Consider the following 21,243-nt stretch of genomic DNA (forward strand, 5'->3'; position numbering starts at 1 on the left):
GAAATGGTCTTGGGAATGAGGTGATCTTAATTAACATTTTGTTAAGCTAAATATAGCGGCACAGCTGAAGTCTCTTTAGTTGCAGTTTGATAGAAGTAAACATCTATTTTCAGCTGTGTGTAATTCAGGTACAGAATCCTGTGATCAGCTACATCTTAGCACAGCTCTCTAAAGGCAGAACGCAACACATCCCAGGAAAATCTTTCTAACTCTCTGATTCCCTTTGTTTTTGAGGCTTTTTTTCTTTAGAGTATGTTAAATCTTTTCTCTAAGACATCAAAGAGGCAATTAAGTGGTTGTCAAAGATTTTTTTTTGCTCAAATAGGCCAAAGTCTTTGCTTGAGGGAACTATTTTTGTAGTGTCTAAACAACATTAAGTGAATTTTGACAGTCCAGAGGAAGCGCCAGTTTTCCTCCTCCTGCCTGGAACCGTTTCTCATACTGGGGAGCTGAGTTGCTTCTAGAAATCCTGGTCATAAATCTGGCTCTTAAGAGAGTGCTTTGCAAATACCTCTGCTGCTTTCCGATTGTGTAACAAGAGCCGGGCTCAGCACAGCTGTGGCTGCCAGGGCATGTCTAGTGCTGCCCTGCAGTTCTCACTGCTAGGGCTTGTGTAGTAAGTGTAAGTCAGGGTTGGCAGTCTGCACAGCAGAGAGGTTCTTGCTGGCTCACTTCTTAAGGTGCTCACTTTGCTTATCTGCAGTTACAGAGATTGCACCTTTCTCTGACAGACTAGGTAAAGGAGTACTAATGATTTCATGTTCATATTTTATGTTTAAGTTCTCTTTATATTCTGATAATGTTGGAGCTGGACTTCTGTATCCACGTTTTATAAAGAATCTTACACCAAGGCAATTTCTGAAAGTGGTCAGCTGTCAGTACTGTGAGGTGCTGACTGAGGATACTTAACTCTAGAAATGCCTTTTGCAGTCGGTGTTCTAGCCTTGTTACCGAAAAACCTTCTTCTTGGGGGCTTTATTTTATGCAGTCACTTCAAATGTGACTGATCTTGAAAGGACAGTGAAGGAAGTTTCTTTATTGTTCTCCAGAAGAGGATTAATTTGAATAAGAAAATAAGTTTTACCATTAAATAATTTCATCTCTTTTACTCTCCACTTCTCGCAGTAACCTTTCTTAGTGAATCTTTAATATTACACAATTATTCTGGTCACAGAGTTTTGAATATAAAATTATAGAAAATCTTGGTGAGGGTGACTGCTTATTTCACATGAAAAGTTACTTGTCCTGAGAAATTCTGATCCCTTTCCATTACAGCTTTCTGCAGTGCACTGTGAGAGGGTATCTAGTAGCACAATCTAGAAAACTGGGGAAATGGTCCAATACCTCCTAAAAGTTCAGAAATCTCACCAGGTTATGCTACAGGACACAGCTAACTGCACTTTATCCTCCACTATAGTGGTGCTTTAACCAATTGTCACTATTTCCAACTGTCACTTCCCAACATAAGCAATCACATGAAATGCCTGTGTATGCTTGCACAGGGAGAAGCCTGTTGCTGATTCAGCCTGGGCACCAACTCTGATAAGGTTGTTCAGGAAGTCCAACAGCAGAAGGTTATTTTCTTTGGCTTAATTTGAATAGTTCCTTGATTTCTTTTTCCTGGACTTAGAGCAAAGTTTGCAGCAGCTTTTTGTATTCCACACTGCTAATGTGAAATAGATGCCTGTTGATGAATGTGTCTACATGTGCCTTATGTAAAAAAAAACACCTCAGATTTAATGAATGCTCACTGTAATACAGTTGTCCAAAAGAAACATCCAAGAACAATGCCAAGGAAGGAGAACTTGCCAAAAGACTGTCAGATTCCTGCCAGTCAAGCAGCAAGAGAAAAAACTCTCCACATCTCTTTGCATACTCAAAACACCAGGTCCACAGACTGTGGTGTGTAGGAGCAGTAAGGTAGACCCTTAATTCCAAACACAGACAGCAAAATCACTTTTGCCGTTGCTTAAGAGAGCGACAAAGTGGCAGGGGGAAAGCTGAACAGTCATTCTTTGCTTTCTCTGCTCTTCCTTGCCTTGCAGACCTAGCTCAGGATAGATCCACTTCCTCCTAGCCACAGCAGAAACTCCAAGTGTCCATGTGCAGGATGAAATCAGACAAGATGAGCTCAACAGAAGGGGGCAAGCCCTTTCTTGAACAATGAGTGCAGAGTTTCCCGCAGGATTACTGAGATGCAGTGATGTTCAGAGAGGTTAGGTTATCACCAGTGTCAGCAGAAGCAGCAGGACTAGGTGGTGAAAGAATACTTTATTTTTCTCTGCAAAACAGTTTTAGATTAGATCAAGCACTTTCCAACTATATTAACACCTTCTGAGGCCACAAGAGATTCATTATGTATTAATTAAAGAATTACTTAGAAGACTGAGAATTCTCTGGAAGACTTGGAGCACTTTAGACCTTACACTTCACACTGCAGGTCATTTCCACTTGCTTACTACATGATTGAGTTTCCCTCAAACAACTCCTTGTTGTCATACACTACTGCTACTCCTTTTGTTTCAGGTTTATCTTGGCTTCAGTCCATGCTAACCACTAGTCAAAAAATGTACTGGGCACCCTGCTGGTTCTGCAAGGACATTTTTACCAAATCAGATGAGTGAAACATCTCTCCTTTTTTTTTTTTTTTACAGTTCACCCTGTGTATTTGTAAATCTTTTCACTGAACAGCAGTAAAGCTGCTCATCGTTAATCACTCAAATGTATATTAAAAATTCTGATCTCTGAGGGGCCTCAGCTCGCAGCCAGAAATCTTGCAACACATTAACAAGATAAGCCTTCGCAATGAAGTCGCCTTCCAGTGTCTTGAGCCAATAAAGAGTTTCTCCCATATGGTAGTTTCTTTCCCTGTGTCCCACAACCTGAATACAGACAGGGGCAAAGACCCTCAATTCTTTAAGCATGTAACAGTGGTGGGAAAAACCAAAGTTCTGGCAAAGTTTATAGTGAGGAAAGTGCTATAAATAAGAGAGTCAAAGAAAACAGCTTTAGCACATAACTTAGGAAGTTGGCTGCTGATGAGACTTTTGCAGAAAGGGCCTATGTCTAAGCTCTAGTTTTCCTCCTACTGCTTAAATTTGTCTTCACACCCTATTAATAGAGCAGCCATCTTTCCCACTTTGGTTTCAAGTTTCATTATCTGCAACCTGACTCTAAATTGTAGTTTGCTTCTTTTAAAGTGCTTTGGCTAAAAATGCTGTAAAAAATGCTAAACTAAGTTATTTTTTCACTTTAAGATGGGCCACAAAGGATGTACTTTGATAGTCAGCGGTGTTTAAATGCCTAACTATGCTTACCAACATTTGCCATTTTATGGCATATAAACCAGAAAACAAACTCTTCATTAATTCTGTGGAGAATGGGCCTCTAAAATAATCATACCAATCCCAAACTAGCCCCAGCTGTCTGGGAATTGCAGGAAAATTGCATTGAGTGTATGTATTCCTCTAGTTTTTTTCATGTGCCAGCTGCTTAAACTTATGGTTTTATTTATTTATTTGATTATTTCCCCCTCAGGACATTACTGTGTTTTAGCCTCAGCTTCTGATTTTGTGCTCCAAATGTCAATGCAGTAGGCAGGACTTTGACCACATTCTAATAATTTCTGTCCTTATTTTTCCTAGCTTTTGATCCAGTAAGGTACTGGCACAGATAATAACAACAGAGGCAAGTAGTGGCATAAGGATATTTTCAAGGACAGGATGATTGTTTCAGGTGAGACAAGGAAGAAGCAGCTTCAGACAGCAGAGAAAGTGAGCAGCATTGTCCACCGAGACAGTAAAATCGTATCTATTTCCTTAATCATTCCTTCCTGAAACGGTGTCTTGCTTTGAGTGTCCCATACATTTGGCAGGGAGCAGTTTCATCAAAAGGATATTGGTGTAACTTTTGCTTTTCATTCTTTAGAAATGCCTTATTTTAATGATTTTTATCTCAATATATTTGAAAGCAAAAGAGAAATGCTTTTATCTTTCCTTAGCATAAAAATCAGTGCATTTGGATTTACTTTCTGGTGAAGCATTATGTGTCTGAGAAGACTGCTTAATAAATCAAACATAGTTCAGAACTGAATTGGAGTGGAAATGGGGAATGTATTTGAAAAGCCTATGTTCTGGACAGGTTATTGAAGTGAGATTTGCAGTGCAAAGGCTTGCACCTTTGCTCTGCACAGTTCAGTGTGGAGGCAGCTGCAGGCATTGCTGGCTCGCTTCGCCCTGCAATTGAGGGTCTGATATTTAAGAGGATGGTATCCTCTCCTTTTCAGTGAGTCAGCTAATGAGTTACTACAAAGAGGAGGAGGGTAGGAACTGGCTGCTCTCTTGTGACTGTGGCCGTTATACTGTGGAAGCTACAGGCTTGTGGTGACAGTGAGATTGTAACATGGAGTGAAACCTAATCAAGTGGATGTTATGTGTTGTTAGGAGAAAATGAAGGTTGTGCTATACCTGTGTGGGGGACTGAGAAGGCAGCAGGTCCAAAAGACACCACCCTGAACGAGGATTTTGACGTATAGTAGAGGATTTATTTTTTTGTGGTTTAGCACAATAAAGCTACATAATAAGAAAACTGTTTTTAATCTTTCTGTAAAGTGTGGATTGCTTCACAGAACTTTAGTTTGCAATGTTGGTTTAAACATTTAAAAAGTACTGTCCTATGGTGATAACCAGCCTTCCTGACCTTCAGGCCTTCACGGTGGCTGGACTGTGTGATACAGAGAATACTTGAGGTGGCTTCACCCTGAGCATTCCATAGGTGTCCAAAATCCCCAGTGTGGGCTGAGTACCTGTCTATTTCTCTTTCTTAATGAAGAAAAACCTCACTCAATAATAACAATGCTAGACAGACACACACTTTAGATCACTTACAAGCATTTCATCTTCCAAGCACAACCATCTCAAGAGCTGCAGACTGCCTGTTATCCTGTTATATTATCTCTGGTTAAATGCAACTAGATATTTTCAGTTTTCATATATTAAAATTTAGCTATTTTAATAATTCAATGTTGAGTCTGAGGTTGGCAGGCAGATTTCCTGACTGATAAGTCATCCTAAGATAATTACAATAGAAGAGCAAGTTGGCTCTTTTATCATAGTACACTCTGAAGCATATACTTGCATACTTTTGTTCATACTGCTTACAGTTGTGATTGCTAGCATGAGTCTGGAAAGATGTACTAGATCCAGGAGCAGGATTTGGTATGCATTTGCAAAATGGAGTATGTATCCATCTCATTCCAAGGGTTGATGTTGTGATATGGCATGTCATATGGCAAGATTTTGTTCTATGAACATGAGAAGCTCGAAGATTCATCTAGTGTGGTATCAACTTGTGCTCTGATTAGGAAGGTGGCTTTTCCAGGATCACTTTGGGACTGTTGATTTTCTGACTTGCAAGTTCCACTGGAAAGGTTTTGGAGGTGGACAAAGACGCTATAGTCACACTGTTTTTGGACTAAGGACAGCAAATGTTGTGGTATAACTAGGTTAAATATTTGATGATAGTCCTGAGCCATTATTTTAATCTTTGCAACGACAGATATTTCATATTCAAATGTCTCTTCTTGTTTTTCTTTCCTAGATGAGGGCTATTACCAAGGTGGAAAGTTTCAGTTTGAAATTGAAGTTCCTGATGCCTACAATATGGTAGTGAGTATCTGTCATTAACAGTTATCATTTTAGCTTTCTAGGCAATAGGACTTTAGAGGAAACTTGGCTTTGAGACTGAGAAAGGACCTTCTGTCTGTTAATGAGATATTATGGTTTTGTAGAAAAAATCCTGATTGCATGGAGTTTTTGAAGGTCATTTGAAGTACTGCTAGAAATTGGAGTAGCCTTTGGTTGCTAAAGGCATGGTCCAGTTGACATTTAAACATCTCTTAGGATGGAGATTGCATTACCTCTCTAGACCTCTGTTCCCATGTTTAGTTATCTTTCTGATCTTTTTTTTCCTATGACAGATCAAAATTGCCCCTTTGCAGGTTGTCTGATGCATCTTGTTTTATCAGTGTGCACCTCTAAGAATAGTCTGTCTCTGTCTCTCTATACCCTACCACGTTGTAGACAGCAGGAGCGTCCCCACATTCAGCCTTTTTCCAGACCAAACAAATTCAGGATCTGCAGCTCTGCTTCTACTGTGCATGCTCTGGTCTGATCATCATCATCAAGGTGGCTGTATGCTGGGCTCACTCGAGTTTGTCAGTGTGTCTGGTAGTGGAGATTTCAGAATAGGACACAATTGTGGAGGAAGCGTCACGTGAGTCCCAGTGAGTGGGAATAATAATTTCCCTGGCTGTTCTTTTGTGATACAATGCGTGCAACCCAGCAGCCTCCTAACAGGCTCCTGTTGCTGCAGCGATACTGTACCTTAAAGAAAAGAGTGCTTGCAACTGTCTGGCACGAGGTGTTTGGAAGTGCAGGTGAATCTCCTTTTAGAATCATAAAATCAGCCAGGCTGGAAGAGACCTCCAAGATCATCCAGTCCAACCTAGCACCCAGCCCTAGCCAGTCCATTAGACCATGGCACTAAGTGCCTCATCTTTTCTTCCGCACCTCCAGGGATGGTGACTCCACCTCCCTGGGCAGCCAATTCCAATGACAGATCACTCTCTCTGGGAAGAACTTCCTCATAACATCCAGACTATAATTCCCCTGGCACAACTTGAGACTGTGTCCCCTTGTTCTGTTGCTGGTTGCCTGGGAGAAGAGACCGACCTCTACCTGGCTACAATGTCCCTTCAGGTAGTTGTAGGCAGCAATGAGGTCTGCCCTGAGCCTCCTCCAGGCTAAACAACCCCAGCTCCCTCAGCCTCTCCTCACAGGGCTGTGTTCCAGGCCTTTCACCAGCTTTGTCACCCTTCTCTGGACACATTCCAGCACCTCAACATCTCTCTTGAATTGAGGAGCCCAGAACTGGACACAGGACTCAAGGTGTGGCATGACCAGTACAGGGGCAGAATAACTTCCCTTGTCCTACTGGCTACACTGTTCCTGAGTTCAGCCTACTATCTACCAGTACCCCCAGGTCCCTTTCTGCTTTGCTGCTCTCCAGGCACTCTGTCCCCAGCCTGTAGCACTGCTTGGGGTTGTTGTGGCCAAAGTGTAGAACTCTGCACTTGACCGTGTTAAATCTCATCCTGTTGACCTCTGCCCACCCATCCAGCCTGTCAGGATCCCTATGCAGGGCTCTTCTACCCTTCAACAGCTCAATACCTGCTCCTAGCTTGGTGTCATCTGCAAACTTACTGATGGTAGATTCAATCCCCTCATCCAGATCATCAGTAAAGATATTGAACAGGACTGGGCTCAGCACTGATCCTTGGGGGACACCTTTAGGTGAGGTTCTGCTCTTACCTGTTCTCTTCTGTTAATTATTCTTGGAACCTCTATGTAATGATTGGTCTCTGAAAAAGAAATATATATATATGAGAAATAATTAAATCCATGAATTAACAGGAAAAGATATTTTGATTGTTTTCATTTTGTTTCTCTGGGGCCTGGGCATATAGTTCTGATACTGGAGTTGGGTTCTTAATGTCTCCTGAGAACATGCAGAGGATGAGATGGAAAACATGGAATATAGTAACAAGTTGCATCCTTTAGCTCATGCCACTGTTTTTACTGATTGTCTCCCAGGCTGTTTAGCTAAGTAGCTTTTAAAAATACTAGTTTCAGTGGTTAGCTTTTCAGAAATTGTTGTGTTCTCTTGTTATAGATAAATGGAAAGCTCCAGACAGTTTGGCCTGTTCTAACACAAGTTGGTATTTCATGATTGTATTTTAGTAAAAATTTGGAACCTTGCATGTGCAGTGAAAATTGAGGTACTGTTTTCATAGTTTAGCTGTCAAAATAACAAAGATTGACTCCAGAAATGAAAAACAATTGGGGCATACATCTGATGCTCAGGAATTATCAAACTACTGTGAGTGGCAGGTATATGTAAGGAAGTTAGATCCATTTGAGCTGCGATATATTGCATTTAGTGTTATAAATTGCATTTTCTTTTCTTGAATGGCTTTGATTTTTTTTCTTGCTGTTGTAACTTTTTTTCCAATCCTCCAACTTTCTCTTTTTTCTTACTTTTGATGCTGATAGTTCAGAGGTCTTCTTTCAGAGACACTGAAGAATGTATAGGGGAGGACACCAGAGAAGTGTTTCCAGGCAGGCGTTTGGCTCGTATGCCAATGCACCAAGCCTAAATTCAGCATTATATGCATGCAGTAGTTGCAGTCACAGCATTGTTTATATGCACATACAAAGGAGGTGCAGTGTTCTGGAATGTAATAACTTGAATTCCCAGACAGAGCTTGGAGAACAGTGCATTAACACTGCTAGTAAAGTAGAAAGTTTGTTTCTGAAAGCAGAGTTGGCTTCATGTTGCAGATGATGCTGTTGTAAGTTGCCTAATATTTGCAGGCTACAAATAAAGGAATATGTGGAGCGTGCATCTTACAAAAGCTCCTGCTAGTTGAGGACAGTAGTGTTTCCAAAACAACCTTAAATTCTCCCCTCTTGTTTTTTAATAGTAGTTCTCTCCTTGTAGAGTAAGGTCAAGGACTGTCTCCTCAAGCTGGTGTTTTTTGTAAGTGATTAAGATCCTGCCTGTCTTCATTGATATACTTTAGTCTAAAACATCTACATGTACTAATCATGTTTGCAGTTGAGTGGTTTTCACACAGAATGTCAGGAGCTGGAAAGGACTTCAAAAGATGCTCCTGTCTAACCCACCTGCAGAGCAGGATCACCTATACCAGATCACAGAGGAATGTGTTTAGGCAGTCTTTGAGAGAGAGACTCCACAATCCCACCTGAGTAGCCTGTTCTATCACACAGTGAAAAAATTCCTCCTCATGTTTACATGAAACTTCCTGTGCCCAAATTTCCACTCATTGCCCCTTATCCTGTCATCAGGTATCACTGAGCAGAGCCTGGCTCCATCTTCTTGCCACTCACATTTTTAAACATGAATGAGGTCACCCCTCAGTCTCCTCTTCTCCAAGCTAAAGGCCCAGCTCCCTCAGTCTCTCCTCACAAGAGATATGTTCCATTCCCTTAATCATCTTTGTGGCTCTGTGCTGGACTCTCTCAAGCAGTTCTGTGCCCTTCTTGAACTGGGGGGCCCAGAACTGGACACAGTACCTCAGATGCAGCCTCGCCAGAATAGAGTAGAGGGACAGGAGAACCTCTCTTGACCTACTACCCCCACCCTTTCAAATACACCCCAGAATGACCTTGGCCCTCCTGGCTACAAGAGCACACTGCTGACTCATGGTCTACCTCTCATCCACTATGACTTAGAGATCTTTTCCCCTTCACTGACTTCTAACAGGTTATTTCACAGTATCACCAAGGTTGGAAGAGACCTCACAGATCATCAAGTCCAACCCTTTACCACAGAGCTCAAGGCTAGACCATGGCACCAAGTGCCATGTCCAATCCTGCCTTGAACAGCTCCAGGGATGGCAACTCCACCACCTCCCCGGGCAGCCCATTCCAGTGTCCAATGACTCTCTCAGTGAAGAACTTTCTCCTCACCTCGAGCCTAAATCTCCCCTGGTGCAGCCTGAGGCTGTGTCCTCTCGTTCTGGTGCTGGCCACCTGAGAGAAGAGAGCAACCTCCTCCTGGCCACAACCACCCTTCAGGTAGTTGTGGACAGCAATAAGGTCTCAACCTATGCTGATACCTGGGTTTGTTCTTTGCTAGGTGCAAGACTTTACACTTCCCCTTGTCTAATTTCATTAAAATCCTCCCTGCACAACCCTCCAACCTGTCTTAAGTCTCACTGAATGGCAGCACAACTTTCTGGTGTCAGCCACTCCATCCAGTTTGGAGTCATCAGCAAACTTGCTGACAGTGCACTCTGTGCCCTCATACAGGTCATTGATGAATATATTGAATAGAACTGGTCCCAATACTGGCCCCTGTGGGACTCCTCTAGTCACAGACCTCCAACTAGACTCTGTCCCATTGACCACAACTCTCTGGCTTCTTTCCTTCAACCAGTTCCCAATCCACCTCACTATCTGATCATGCAGACCATGCTGCCTTAGGTTAGCTGAATGATGCACAGTGTAAAATGCTTTACTGAGATTAAGATAAACCACATCCACTGTTCTACCATCATCTAGCCACCTGGTTCTGTCCTCATAAAAGGCTATCAGGTTGGTCAAACCTGACGTCCCCTTGGTTGACTGCTCCTAATGACTGCCTTGTCCTTGGTATGCCTAAGGACAGGTTCTGAAGTTTTATTGAGTTCTTCTTCATCAAAGAATTTTGTACTGCAATACAGACCACTTTCACTAGCTTTGTGTGTTTTAGCGTTGACTACATCCTTGTTCCATTGTGCCATCACACAGTTGAGAAACGTGGCTTTCAGTATAAAGGGGGCAACCCTCTCACGTTCTCTGCTGGTCCAATTTTTAGTTATCTTCAGTAACAGCAATTTAACCACTGTGGCAGTGCTGCACACAGGAACATACACAATGCATACTCACTGTAATTTCTTCCTTCTTGTGTTTAGATGTTCACCTAAACAATACTTCTGTAGGGAAGTATTTACTGTGCATTAACAGGAGAACTGGGTTTGTTTTTTTTTAATCTCAATTGCTATAATTAAAAATCTGTTTTGTTACACTGCCCTGTTCAGCCCTGGCAATATCTTTAGAAAATGTTTAGATATTTTTAAACTCTGAACACTTCTCATGCAATACAAAAGTAAAAAGTTTGCCTTTGTCCCAGTTGAAAAAAAAAATTGCAATAGATTGAATGTTGGATTATGGCTAGGTTATTAATGAAAGCATGTATGTTCACATTTATGGAAGTAATTACTCTGAGGCCATGGTTTGTTTTCTGCCAGGCAGACTAAGACTGAAATGTCTGATGACAGTGTTTGTAATAGAGCTCTCCAGACCTGCAAGTGCCCTTTCAGTTAGGAAATTGCACATGTCAGGCTCTTTGTAGGACTTCTGAATGCATTAGTCCAGTATTTTTACTCCTGACACAAGACTGGCAAGTCATTGTAGCCTTGCTTCACAGCCTACATCCATTTTCTAGCTAATCTTTTTTAGCTTGCAGGAAAAAGAGTATATGTTGTTAAAGCTACAAAATGTGTAATTTATAGTTTCTGTAATGACATCCTTTATTTCTGTAGTATTGTTGCCAAAATTCTGCATGTTTACCCCTCCCCCGGAGGAATTACTCTTTTTTTTTGCCTTTCAGTCCTCGTAAGCATGTATTCTGCTTCTACACTGGGTGAGGAAGTGGGTGTTTGGACTGGTGGTGTATTGGAGGAGTATGAGAATATGTAATTAGAGAGGAAAAGCTTGGGAGTAAAAAATTTGAGGCTGTTTGTAAAATAGTGGGTCTGTGAATACAGAGAAGTAACTTACCTTTGTGTTTAGGTGTAACAAACTAAGATGTACAGTCATGTTTGTTACTTGGGCTATGAATTTCCTTGGTGCAAAGAGTCAAGAGCCTAAAATGTGACAGGGATGCTTTGGAGCAAGCACCATTGTGAACTGCTTCCTCTTGCTTGTAGCATAGAGCACACAGCTGGAAGACTTCTCTACCAGTGAACTGTTGTGATGAGTATTAGAAATATTTATTATGGTTTGTAATGCACTACAATATTGTAAGAATTCCTCCTCTATGTCCATAATTAACCTGTTTAAACTATTGGAATGGTGGATAATTTTAGAAGCATATGAGTTAAGAGCTGCAAAGGGTTCCTGTTTTAAATTAGGTGTTGGAGGCATGTGGATGGTTCAGACAGATTTGTGCTACAGTGCTAGCAGTAATTTATATCAACCCTATTCCTGCATTTCACTTTGTGCATTCCAGAAAGAATGATGAGAGCTAAGAGGCTTCACCACAGTCTTTTCCTGCAACAGTGTGTTGCCCAAAGAGGGGAACTTCTCCAAGTGCTGCAGTTGTGCATTGTCACGTTGCCTAGTCCATATATTTTTCATTGTTGCTGATTTAATACTGTAACTCAGCAAGTATTGGTGTTGGTTGTGCTGAACCAAGCAGTAATCAAATGCTATGGGCCTGATGGCACCTGTGTTCTGTAAGTGATCGTTCTACACTGCTGCTCTGTGAAGGCAGCACCCAAGAAGTCACATGTCTCAGTAGCATTTTTGAGTTGGTTCGGTTAATGCACTAATGAGCACTTGCTGCTCTTGGATGGTTGTACTCTCTCCAGTGTTCTTGGTTAAATTTCTCTCTGTCTTGACAAGGCAGACCTAGGATTGTTTGGTTTGTTTTGCTTTGTTGTTTTTCTTCTTAAGTGCTAGTTGGAAAGACTACAAAGAACCCCTAATATTAAAAGTTACTGCTCACCCTTTAAACTACTGTGCTGGAAATGGGGCCAGAATGAGGAATTCTGTTCCTCCTTTCTGTGGCATTGGAGCGAGCAGTCAGGTGATGCTCCTAATGAAGGAAGTAGTTGGTCCTGCTCCCAGGGACACAAACATATAAACGTGGTCCTGAATGGAAAGGCTTCTACTCTCAAGGGGTAGTCTAAGTGAAAAACATCTTGAAAGGAGTACTTAATCTCAGACATGCCCCAAAAATGTTTTCCAAAAGAAATTTGAGCATCTTGGATCTATTCCTTCTGTAGGCAACTGATTCAGACTGGCCACTTTTTAGAGCCCTGTGAAAACCTGACATTGCATCTGTGGAATTCTCTGCTTGGATCTAATCTCTTTGGCACCCAAGTCTACTTTGATTTTTAATTTCTTTTAATAGTGCTGTTTTAGGGGCATGTTGTAGATGGAACCAGTGGGCTTGAGCTTTTGATGTTTTCTGGATGCATTGTATTTCTTTTGTGGTAGTTTGAGGGATCCCAGGTCCCCCTTAAACAAAACCATAGGGATGGAGGCCCGTCCCAGGAGATTGTGATATTGTTATTCTATTCCTTTTTTGGTATAACACTATGAAAAACAGTGCCTTACTGATCTCTCCTCCTGTCTCTTTCCTGTCTTTCATGCTTCCTCTTCTCCAAGCAGTGTGCACTCTTATCTTGGTTCATGGGGGAGTTGGTGGACAGGGAGTTGAGCCACTGAGACCTTGTAGGCCCAGCTGTGGGGGGCAGTTTTGGCCTACCTTCAAGATGACTGAGGGCAGAAGGGGTGGAGGATTCTAGAAGGCCAATTCGGGCCAAGTGAGTCTTGTACTTACTCTACCCGATTGCCTTTTGCATATATGCTCTTGAAAATAGAATGTCTCTTTAGAACTTCCAATCGGTGTGCAGTATCCTCATTCTCACTCCTGAAAAGGAGGAAGAGTTGATTCTGTTCTCCAGAACCAGGTATGCTTGTGGCCCTAACTGGGACGTCTTTCCATAAGAACTGTCCCTGTTCTGAGTATAAAAAGAAGGAAATAATAATTGGGAGAGGCTTTTCATAGAATCAGCCAGAGTTGGAAGGGACCACAAAGATCATCTAGTTCCAAACCCCCTGGCATGGGCACAGACACCCTATCCTAGATCAGGCTGGCCAGAGCCCTATCACTTCCAGAGATGGGGCCTCAACCACCTCCCTGGGCAACCTATGCCAGGCTCTCACCACTCTCATGGTGAAGAACTTCCTCCTCACATCCAGCCTGAATCTCCCCATCTCCAGCTTTGCTACATTCCCCTTAGTCCTGTCACTCCCTGATATCCTAAAAAGTCCCTCCCCAGCTTTTTTGTAGGCCCTCTTCAGATACTGAAAGGCCACAATAAGGTCACCTTAGAGCCTTCTCTTCTCCAGACTGAACAGCCCCAAGAGCAAATCTATATGGAAAGATACTACAGGGAGATGAATAAGACTATTGATATTTAACTTCTAAATTATTTTAGGATGTTAAAAGCCTTTGTAAAATCAACATTTAATTTTATCTGTTCTAAATGTCTTTTTAAAGTTTCCCTTAGAAGACTTGAGCAAATAAATTGTGGCCTCCACTAGTATATGAGAAGAGAAAGCTGAGAGGGGATTCTGGATATACATCTTCACAAATATCTGGGGGCTGAGTGTCAAGATGGAGGTGACAGTCTCTTTTTTTTTGTTAGTGCCCAGTAATAGGACAAAGAACAATGGCTATAAGCTGCAACAAGGAAGTTCCACCTCAACAGGAGCAGAAACTTTTTTATGATCAAAGTGACAGAGCACTGGAGCAGTCTGCCCAGCAAGATTGTGGAATTTTTTTCACTGGAGGCTTTCAAAACCTGTCCAGATGCATTCCTGTGTGGCTCACCCTAGGTGATCCTGCTTTAGCAGGGGAATTGGACTATGTGATCTCTAAAGGTCACGTCCCATGCTTAGCATTCTATGATTCTGTGAGCAGTCCTTTCTGTCCTAGGCAGGGACTGTGGGATGTACTTGCTCCACAGTTCAGAATATTTCATATGTGAGGGAAGATGGCTGATCCCTGCTTGTCTATCCATTTGGGCACAAACTTGCCCTTAGTACTTTGCACATGTTCTAAATATACATATCTTTATAACCATAGGTGTGCAGCGTGAAGGAAAGACTTTCTTAACAATGTAGTATATTATTTACCAGCTAGACTTTGATGGTGGTGGTGGGATAGTGTGTAACAACAAAGCATTTGGTACTAAAACAGATGTTGTAGAGAGATCATGAGAAGAAAGCTGGAGCAGAGTTAGCTAGTTCTGTCCTGCCTCCTCAAACTACTGTGCCATTAGAAATACGAAAGTCTGTTGGTAAACCTGTCACTTGCCCTTTTAGAGAATTACACTGCACATTCCTCAGCTTCTGTGTAAAGCAAACAGCACTTTGCTAGTGTTTCTGCTTACAAAACCTGCTGGGACTGTTGTTCATGCAGACACTAGAGAAAGCTGCAAAACAGCAAGCAAAGAACGTAATGGTGTGTACAGCAAATGTCTGTAGCACCAAAGACTGTTGCCTGACCCCTGTGTCCTCAGCTTCTGTTCCTCAAGCACAGCTTTTTTTGTTGACCAAGTGCTCATAAATAGAGGGCAGTGGCAGATAGAAATACATGTTTTAAAATAAAATAATTCCCTGGTCACTGGGGTGGTTTTTATTTTATATTAAAAAAAAACCAAATTAATATACTCCTTTCTTTTCTGCTTTGAGGTACAACTGATGAAACAATAGATGTTACGAGACAAGGGACCGGGTTCTTTAAGGAATGTGACCTGCTTGCTAGTACTGATCTGGTTCAATGTTCAAAAACTAAATTGGAAGCCAGGTCTGATTTGCAACTTCTGTGGTTCTGACATGTTACTGAGTGGACAATCTTAAGGACTTCCCATTTTATTGGTGTTTTTATGACATGAGGTGCCTTAGGCAGTAGTCAAAACCTGGAAATTTAACAGTAGAACTGTTAATCTTGGCCCTTTTTTCTGGCCAGTAAGTTATGGAAACAGCAAACAATTGAAGGGGATTTGCCCCCTGAAGGATCAGATGTCAAAGTTAAGGGTTTCCATCTACTTATTTGACCGTATTTATGTACTTCTTGGTTTGAAATTGATGGAATGAGAGTTAAGTGCAAGCTTTATAATGTCTCTGTTTGGAAACTTGGAAGCAGTGCAGGGAAGCTCAGGGACTCAAAGTGCATGATGACTTGTGTTGCAGCCACTCTACTATAGGACTGCTCCTATTCCACCCAGGTAATCCAGTCCATCAAAAGCATAGGGCAGCGTGGCTTAATTTTCAACTTCCTTTCTCTGTACTATGTACTTAGCTATGTTTTGTGGTCAGTCTCATTTGAACTCAGTAAGATCTTAAGGAACTGGTAGAGGAGAGTGGCAAGAAATCTTGGGGCTAGCTTGGTCTCTGGAAGCTATGTTCTTGTTAATACCTCTTTTGAGGAGAGAAAAAAATGGGAGTCATAGTTGCTGGACAGTTTATGCAAATGTTGTGGGACTACTACTAATGCCTATAGAAAACATTTTAAATAATTCCAACTTTCTGCCAGGAACTCTGTCACCTCTTTAGGGAAAAGGTTATGAAGTGAATTGACCACAGTCTGAAACTGTTAATTACATTCGTTTATTGATTAGCACTTTATATTCTCTCATTTGGTGAGAATAATGGAGGGGAGAAATGATTTATTAGCTGCATTTTTAAAGAAGTGAGAGGAATTTGATGGGGAAAAAACTTCCACCAAAACTGAAGTCAGTATATGTGGAGTTCTCATATGCTTGCAAGACTTTCTTATACTGTCTGTGTGTATTCACTGATACGTTTAAGTGGATTGAGAATGAAATGAGACAGTTTCTGTGGTAAGAATTAATGAGAGATCCTGAAAGATAAATGACTAATTAGAAATTAATAAGAAAATTAATGAATTCACTGTTGTGACCCCTTGTTAAGGTGTTGGATCTACCTTTTCAGCTTTCAGTATAAAGATGAAATATAATCTTAAATATAACCTTGAACAAGAAGTTTTCTCTGAAGATAAAATCTATTGATACTGCTGCAGCTGTCATCTCTAACAGAGGAAGAAGTAGAGAGAGAAAAGCTTTATCTTACTGCCAGAAGTGGGGTTTTCTAATTTTTAGCTAAGAGGAACACTCTGATGAAAGGATAAAGGAATTCTTTTGTTTCCATGATGCAAATAAGAGACACCAGTTAGTTCCCTCTGATTGTGAGGATTTGGGAATGATATATTAAAAAAAAAAAAAAAAAAAGATTTTGTTTGCATAGAGTCTTTACCTTTTTCCTACTCATCAATATATTCCATGTTTGAAGGTACCTATGGTACCAATCTTGATTTACCAGCATAGAATAAACACTGCTGCTCTCCCTTTCTTGAGAACTAATCTTTCAAAACAATGTGAAGGTGTAGCTAAGGAAAAGATGTACTGGTTGAAAACTAAGAACAGCATTTCTTTTGAGGGAAAAAAATAAGGTGACTGTTTTCTGTATGCCACTTAAATTTCAACAGTGCTGTGCTCCAGCACTGAGGCAGCCGTTATCCCTTGAGTTACTGAATAAAGTAAGAGTGCAGGAGAGTCAATGTCTGTATTATGATTTGCAGGGTTGGCATGAGAGGCATTATGATAGAATCACACAAAATTAGAGAAATTAGGGATTGGAAGGGACCTCCAAACATCATCCAGTCCAACCCCCCTGCCAGAACATGATCACCTAGAGTGGTCTTTTAATGCTAGACATATGTTATTAGTAGTTCATTATGTTGCATATCTCTTGCCTCATTTCCTTGAAGTCTTATTTAAAAGGATATTTTACTAAGAAGGTAGTTGGGCAGTTAAGAACAAAAGCGTCACATAAAACACATCATGCACCATCCAAGTACAGCTATTTGGGGTATTTTGTTTCTTGACTGAAGGCTTCATGGGAAGCAGTGGAGGCAAATAGCTCCACATCTATAATATCTGATTTAATTGAAGTTATGAAAGATACTGGTCTGTGCTAATGTATTCCAGTACACTAACTATAAGAAATCATCTGCTTGATTGAAAGCTGCAAATTGTAATTTGGAGGGCTTAGCTGGAACAACAACGTGCTGTTGCTAAGCTACTGCAATTTTTATGACCACTCTTTTTATTTACTTCACAACACTAGAGCAAACAAGACTGTCTTTTAAGAACCTGTATTTCAGAACCCACTATGGAATTCAGAATTCTGGTGATCGTGCCTGAAAAGAAGTTTGGTGGGTTTTTACATTAGCATCTTAGGTTTGGATGCCTTCTTGATGCTTCTTGTAATACTTTTTATTCAATTGTCAGCAGGAAGGTCTGCATTTAAAAGAAGCTATTCTTTTGACGTAGTTATCGTTTGCATCCTCTGCTGCTTTTCAAACTCTTGACTTGGAGAAGCCTTAGAGAAAAACACTTAGTAATTTTCCATTTTAGATTACCATCCATCTTACTGGTTAAGTGGTAGGATACCAGCTGACTTGGAATATTTTCTTTCCCTTGAAGGAGACAGGAGAAGAGTAAATTTTCTTGGCTTTCTTTAAAGTTGTTTGTCTAGGAAAAAGCCTAATACCAGTTCAGCTTTTGTAAAGAGTTGAGACAAACTAAAAGGGCAGGGAAAGTTGGTGCAGCTCCTGTACATTATATCAGTGTCTTTAACATAGAAACCTAGGCTGTAAATATCAAATTCATTTGCCTTTTCCAGTTTTGTGGCTTGTAACAGTGAAGTGGTTTTATTCTAAAGGATAACATTTTAATTTGTCTTCTTGTCTCCTGGCAGCCTCCAAAGGTAAAATGCTTGACAAGAATCTGGCACCCGAACATTACAGAGACAGGAGAAATCTGCCTAAGGTAGTAACAACATTCTGTTACTTTAATCTGGGAGGTTTTTCTGTCTGATAAAACATTGCATGCAATTTTTATGCTTGTGTTTTGTTTTTTTTTCAGCAGATTCTACAGGTTCTATACTTCATGCTTTATTCTGCTTAGGGTGAAAATGTAATTCTAGCCTGGACCAAACTTGTTGGGCTTTTTTTTGTCTCCCTTCATAAATGCGTTGCACTCAGGCTATCAGTGGGCTTGAAGCTTTACTTGCTTAATTCCTGAATGTGTTAAGTGCTTGAAAACCATTTATATTTCAAAAAGGAAGGAAGGAAGTGTTCCTTAAACTTTGACAGTAGCTATTCTATGTTTGCCATTTGCCTATTTTAACATTTAATATTGACTGTAAGACGTGCCAGTTAAAACAGAGTTGGGAAAACATAATCCAAGATATGAACCCCAAAAGGTTCATTTTACCAAGGCTTAGATTGCTGGTGGTTTTGCTTAGTAGTAAATGCTTCCCCTTCAAAATCAGTTTCTGAAACTTTATAATTGCAGTGTGTCATCACAAGTACCTGATGGTGAAATTGGCCAGAAACTTAAGTGTAAACAGAATTGAGAAGCATAAGTATTGTTTTTCAAGTTAATGGTGCATAAATAAAAAAGTAGATGAAGCAGAAGCAATGAATCTAAGTAAGATTGAAAGCTGCTCAATCTTACTTAAATCCAAAATTATTGCCACCATGTGTAGCAGAGTAAAAAATAGAAGAGAGCTGGTTTTGGTTTTTTTTTCCTCTAGATTTAAAAATCACTTAAATGCTGTGTGCAGGGTCCTGGTGAAAATGTCACACTTTATAAGCAGGGCAAGCTTATCAGCCAATAACTAAAGAGTACTTTTACCCACAGTGGTCTACTCCATGCTTCTGAGAAGCTCATATTGTTGAAGTGGCATTAACACCAACCTAAAGGAGGCTGTAGTGCATTCCTGGTTCTTGATAGTGCCAAACTGCAGCAGGATGACTGCAGAGGATAACCGTGAGGGTTGGCCTCTGTAAACATTAGCTCACTTGGGGCTTGCAGTATTTAGAAGCACTGAAAAAACTTCTACTAAAGCTACCGAGGCTACCTAGAAGTCTGATTGACCAAGGTTATTTGGAGCTGTATGCTGGTGATACAGGAAGGTTGTTTTGGCAAAGTGAATTTCTGCTTTTGGCAAATTTGCCAGACCTGTCATGTTTTTTAGTGCCCCCTGGGCTGGTTGTATTTTATGTAGCTAAACTTGTTACTGGTCAGTGGGGAGACTGATTTGAGGATCAGATTTTTATAGTGTAAATTCCAGCAGAGTGCCTGTGGCCTTGTCAATGGACAAAAGCTTATATGCTTTGAATCAGATAGTGTAAGGAGAGGAATTTGTAAGTCAGCTGTTTGGAATCAGGGAACAAGAAATACAAAACATTAAACAACTCTAAGCTTGTGACTACAGTGCAACATCATCAGAGGCTAAATAAACCCTCATGGTTCATGAGAATATCTCACTGTTTCTTATCTTTAAATAGTTTTGATTATGAAATATGAATATAGTGTTGGAACTTCATAATCTAATTCAGCATCTGCTCTGACACATCAACTATATTTGATTGTCAGGTACTTTAGCATGTCAAACTTTTGAAATGTCTTACCATTTGGATGGAAAAGCTAAAATCACTTGGATTGCTTTATGCCCATTATAGTAGAGAATACACTCGATATGTAGTACTTGCAATCAGCTTATACAAGAGACTTTACATTAAAATAGCTTCAGTTATTTTTTAAAAACAGAAAAAAAATCTTACATTAAGTATTTTACCCAACTGTACTTTAGTAAAGATACATCATGCTATGGTATATATTGATTTGGTAATGATTTCTGAATTAAAACATACCAAATGATTCAACTTGCACAGATTACATTTCGTTGGAAGAGATCCCTAAAGATCATTTTGTCCAAGTTCCCTGCAGTGAGCAGGAACACCTCCAACTATATCAGGCTGCACAGGGCCATATCAAGTCTAATCTTGAATGTCTCCAGGGATTGGACCCCAACCACACCCCTGGGCAGCCTGTTCCAGTATTTCACTGCTCTAATTGTAAAGAACTTCTTCCTTAAATGCAACCTAAATCCCCCCTGTTTCAGTTTAAAACCTTTGCCCCATGTCCTGTCACTGTGAAGCCCTTCCAAACAGTCCTTTCTCAGCCTTCTTGTAGGTCTCCATCAGATACTAAAATGTATTTATAAGGTCTCCGTGGAGCCTTCTCCAGGCAGAATAGAATCATAGAATGGTTTAGGTTGGAAGGGACCTCAAAGATCATCCAGTTCCACCCCACCACCACCATAGGCATGTCACCTCCCACTAGAACAGCTCGCTCAAGGCCTCATCCAACCTGGCCTTGAACGCCTCCAGGGAGGGAGCAGCCACAACCTCCCAACCTCCCTGGGCAACCTGTTCCAGTGTCTTACCACCCTCACTGGAAAGAACTTCCTCCTAACAACTAGTTTAAATCTCCTCTCTTCCAGTTTAAACCCATTACCCCTTGTCCTGTCCTTACAAGTCTTTGTTAATAGTCCCTCCCCAGCCTTCCTGTAAGCCCCCTTCAGATACTGGGAGGCCACTATAAGGTCTCCTCAAAGCTTTCTCCAGGCTGAAGAGCCTCAACTCTTGTAGCCTGTCCTTATAGCAGAGCTGCTCCAGCTCTCTGAGCATCTTTGTGGCCTCGTCTAGACTTGCTCAAACAGTTTCATGTCCTTCTTGTGTTGGGGGCTCCCAACACAGAAGTGTGCACACAGTACTGCAGATAGGGTGTCAGGAGAGCAGAGTAAAGGGGGAGAATCACCTCCCTTGCCCTGCTGGCCACACTTCTCTTGATACAGCCCAGGACACAGTTGCTGTCTGGGCTGCATATGCACAATGCCACTTCATGTTGAGCTTTTCATCAACCCAGACTCCCAGGTCCTTTTCCTC

General features: G+C 41.0%; 1 protein-coding gene across 5 annotated transcripts in view; it reads left to right on the forward strand.

Annotated features, from left to right (window-relative positions):
* Nucleotides 1-21,243, forward strand: part of UBE2F (ubiquitin conjugating enzyme E2 F (putative)) — a 102,073-nt gene that overhangs the window by 18,864 nt on the left and 61,966 nt on the right. For all 5 annotated transcript variants that reach the window (XM_064159191.1, XM_064159182.1, XM_064159195.1 and 2 more), the window contains exons 5-6: nt 5,599-5,666; nt 18,204-18,274. In XM_064159191.1, the coding sequence (XP_064015261.1) occupies nt 5,599-5,666; nt 18,204-18,274 (139 nt within the window). The remainder of the gene's footprint in view (nt 1-5,598; nt 5,667-18,203; nt 18,275-21,243) is intronic.

The sequence above is a fragment of the Pogoniulus pusillus genome, chromosome 2, assembly GCF_015220805.1.
Source record: "Pogoniulus pusillus isolate bPogPus1 chromosome 2, bPogPus1.pri, whole genome shotgun sequence".
NCBI classification, from domain to species: Eukaryota; Metazoa; Chordata; class Aves; order Piciformes; family Lybiidae; genus Pogoniulus; species Pogoniulus pusillus.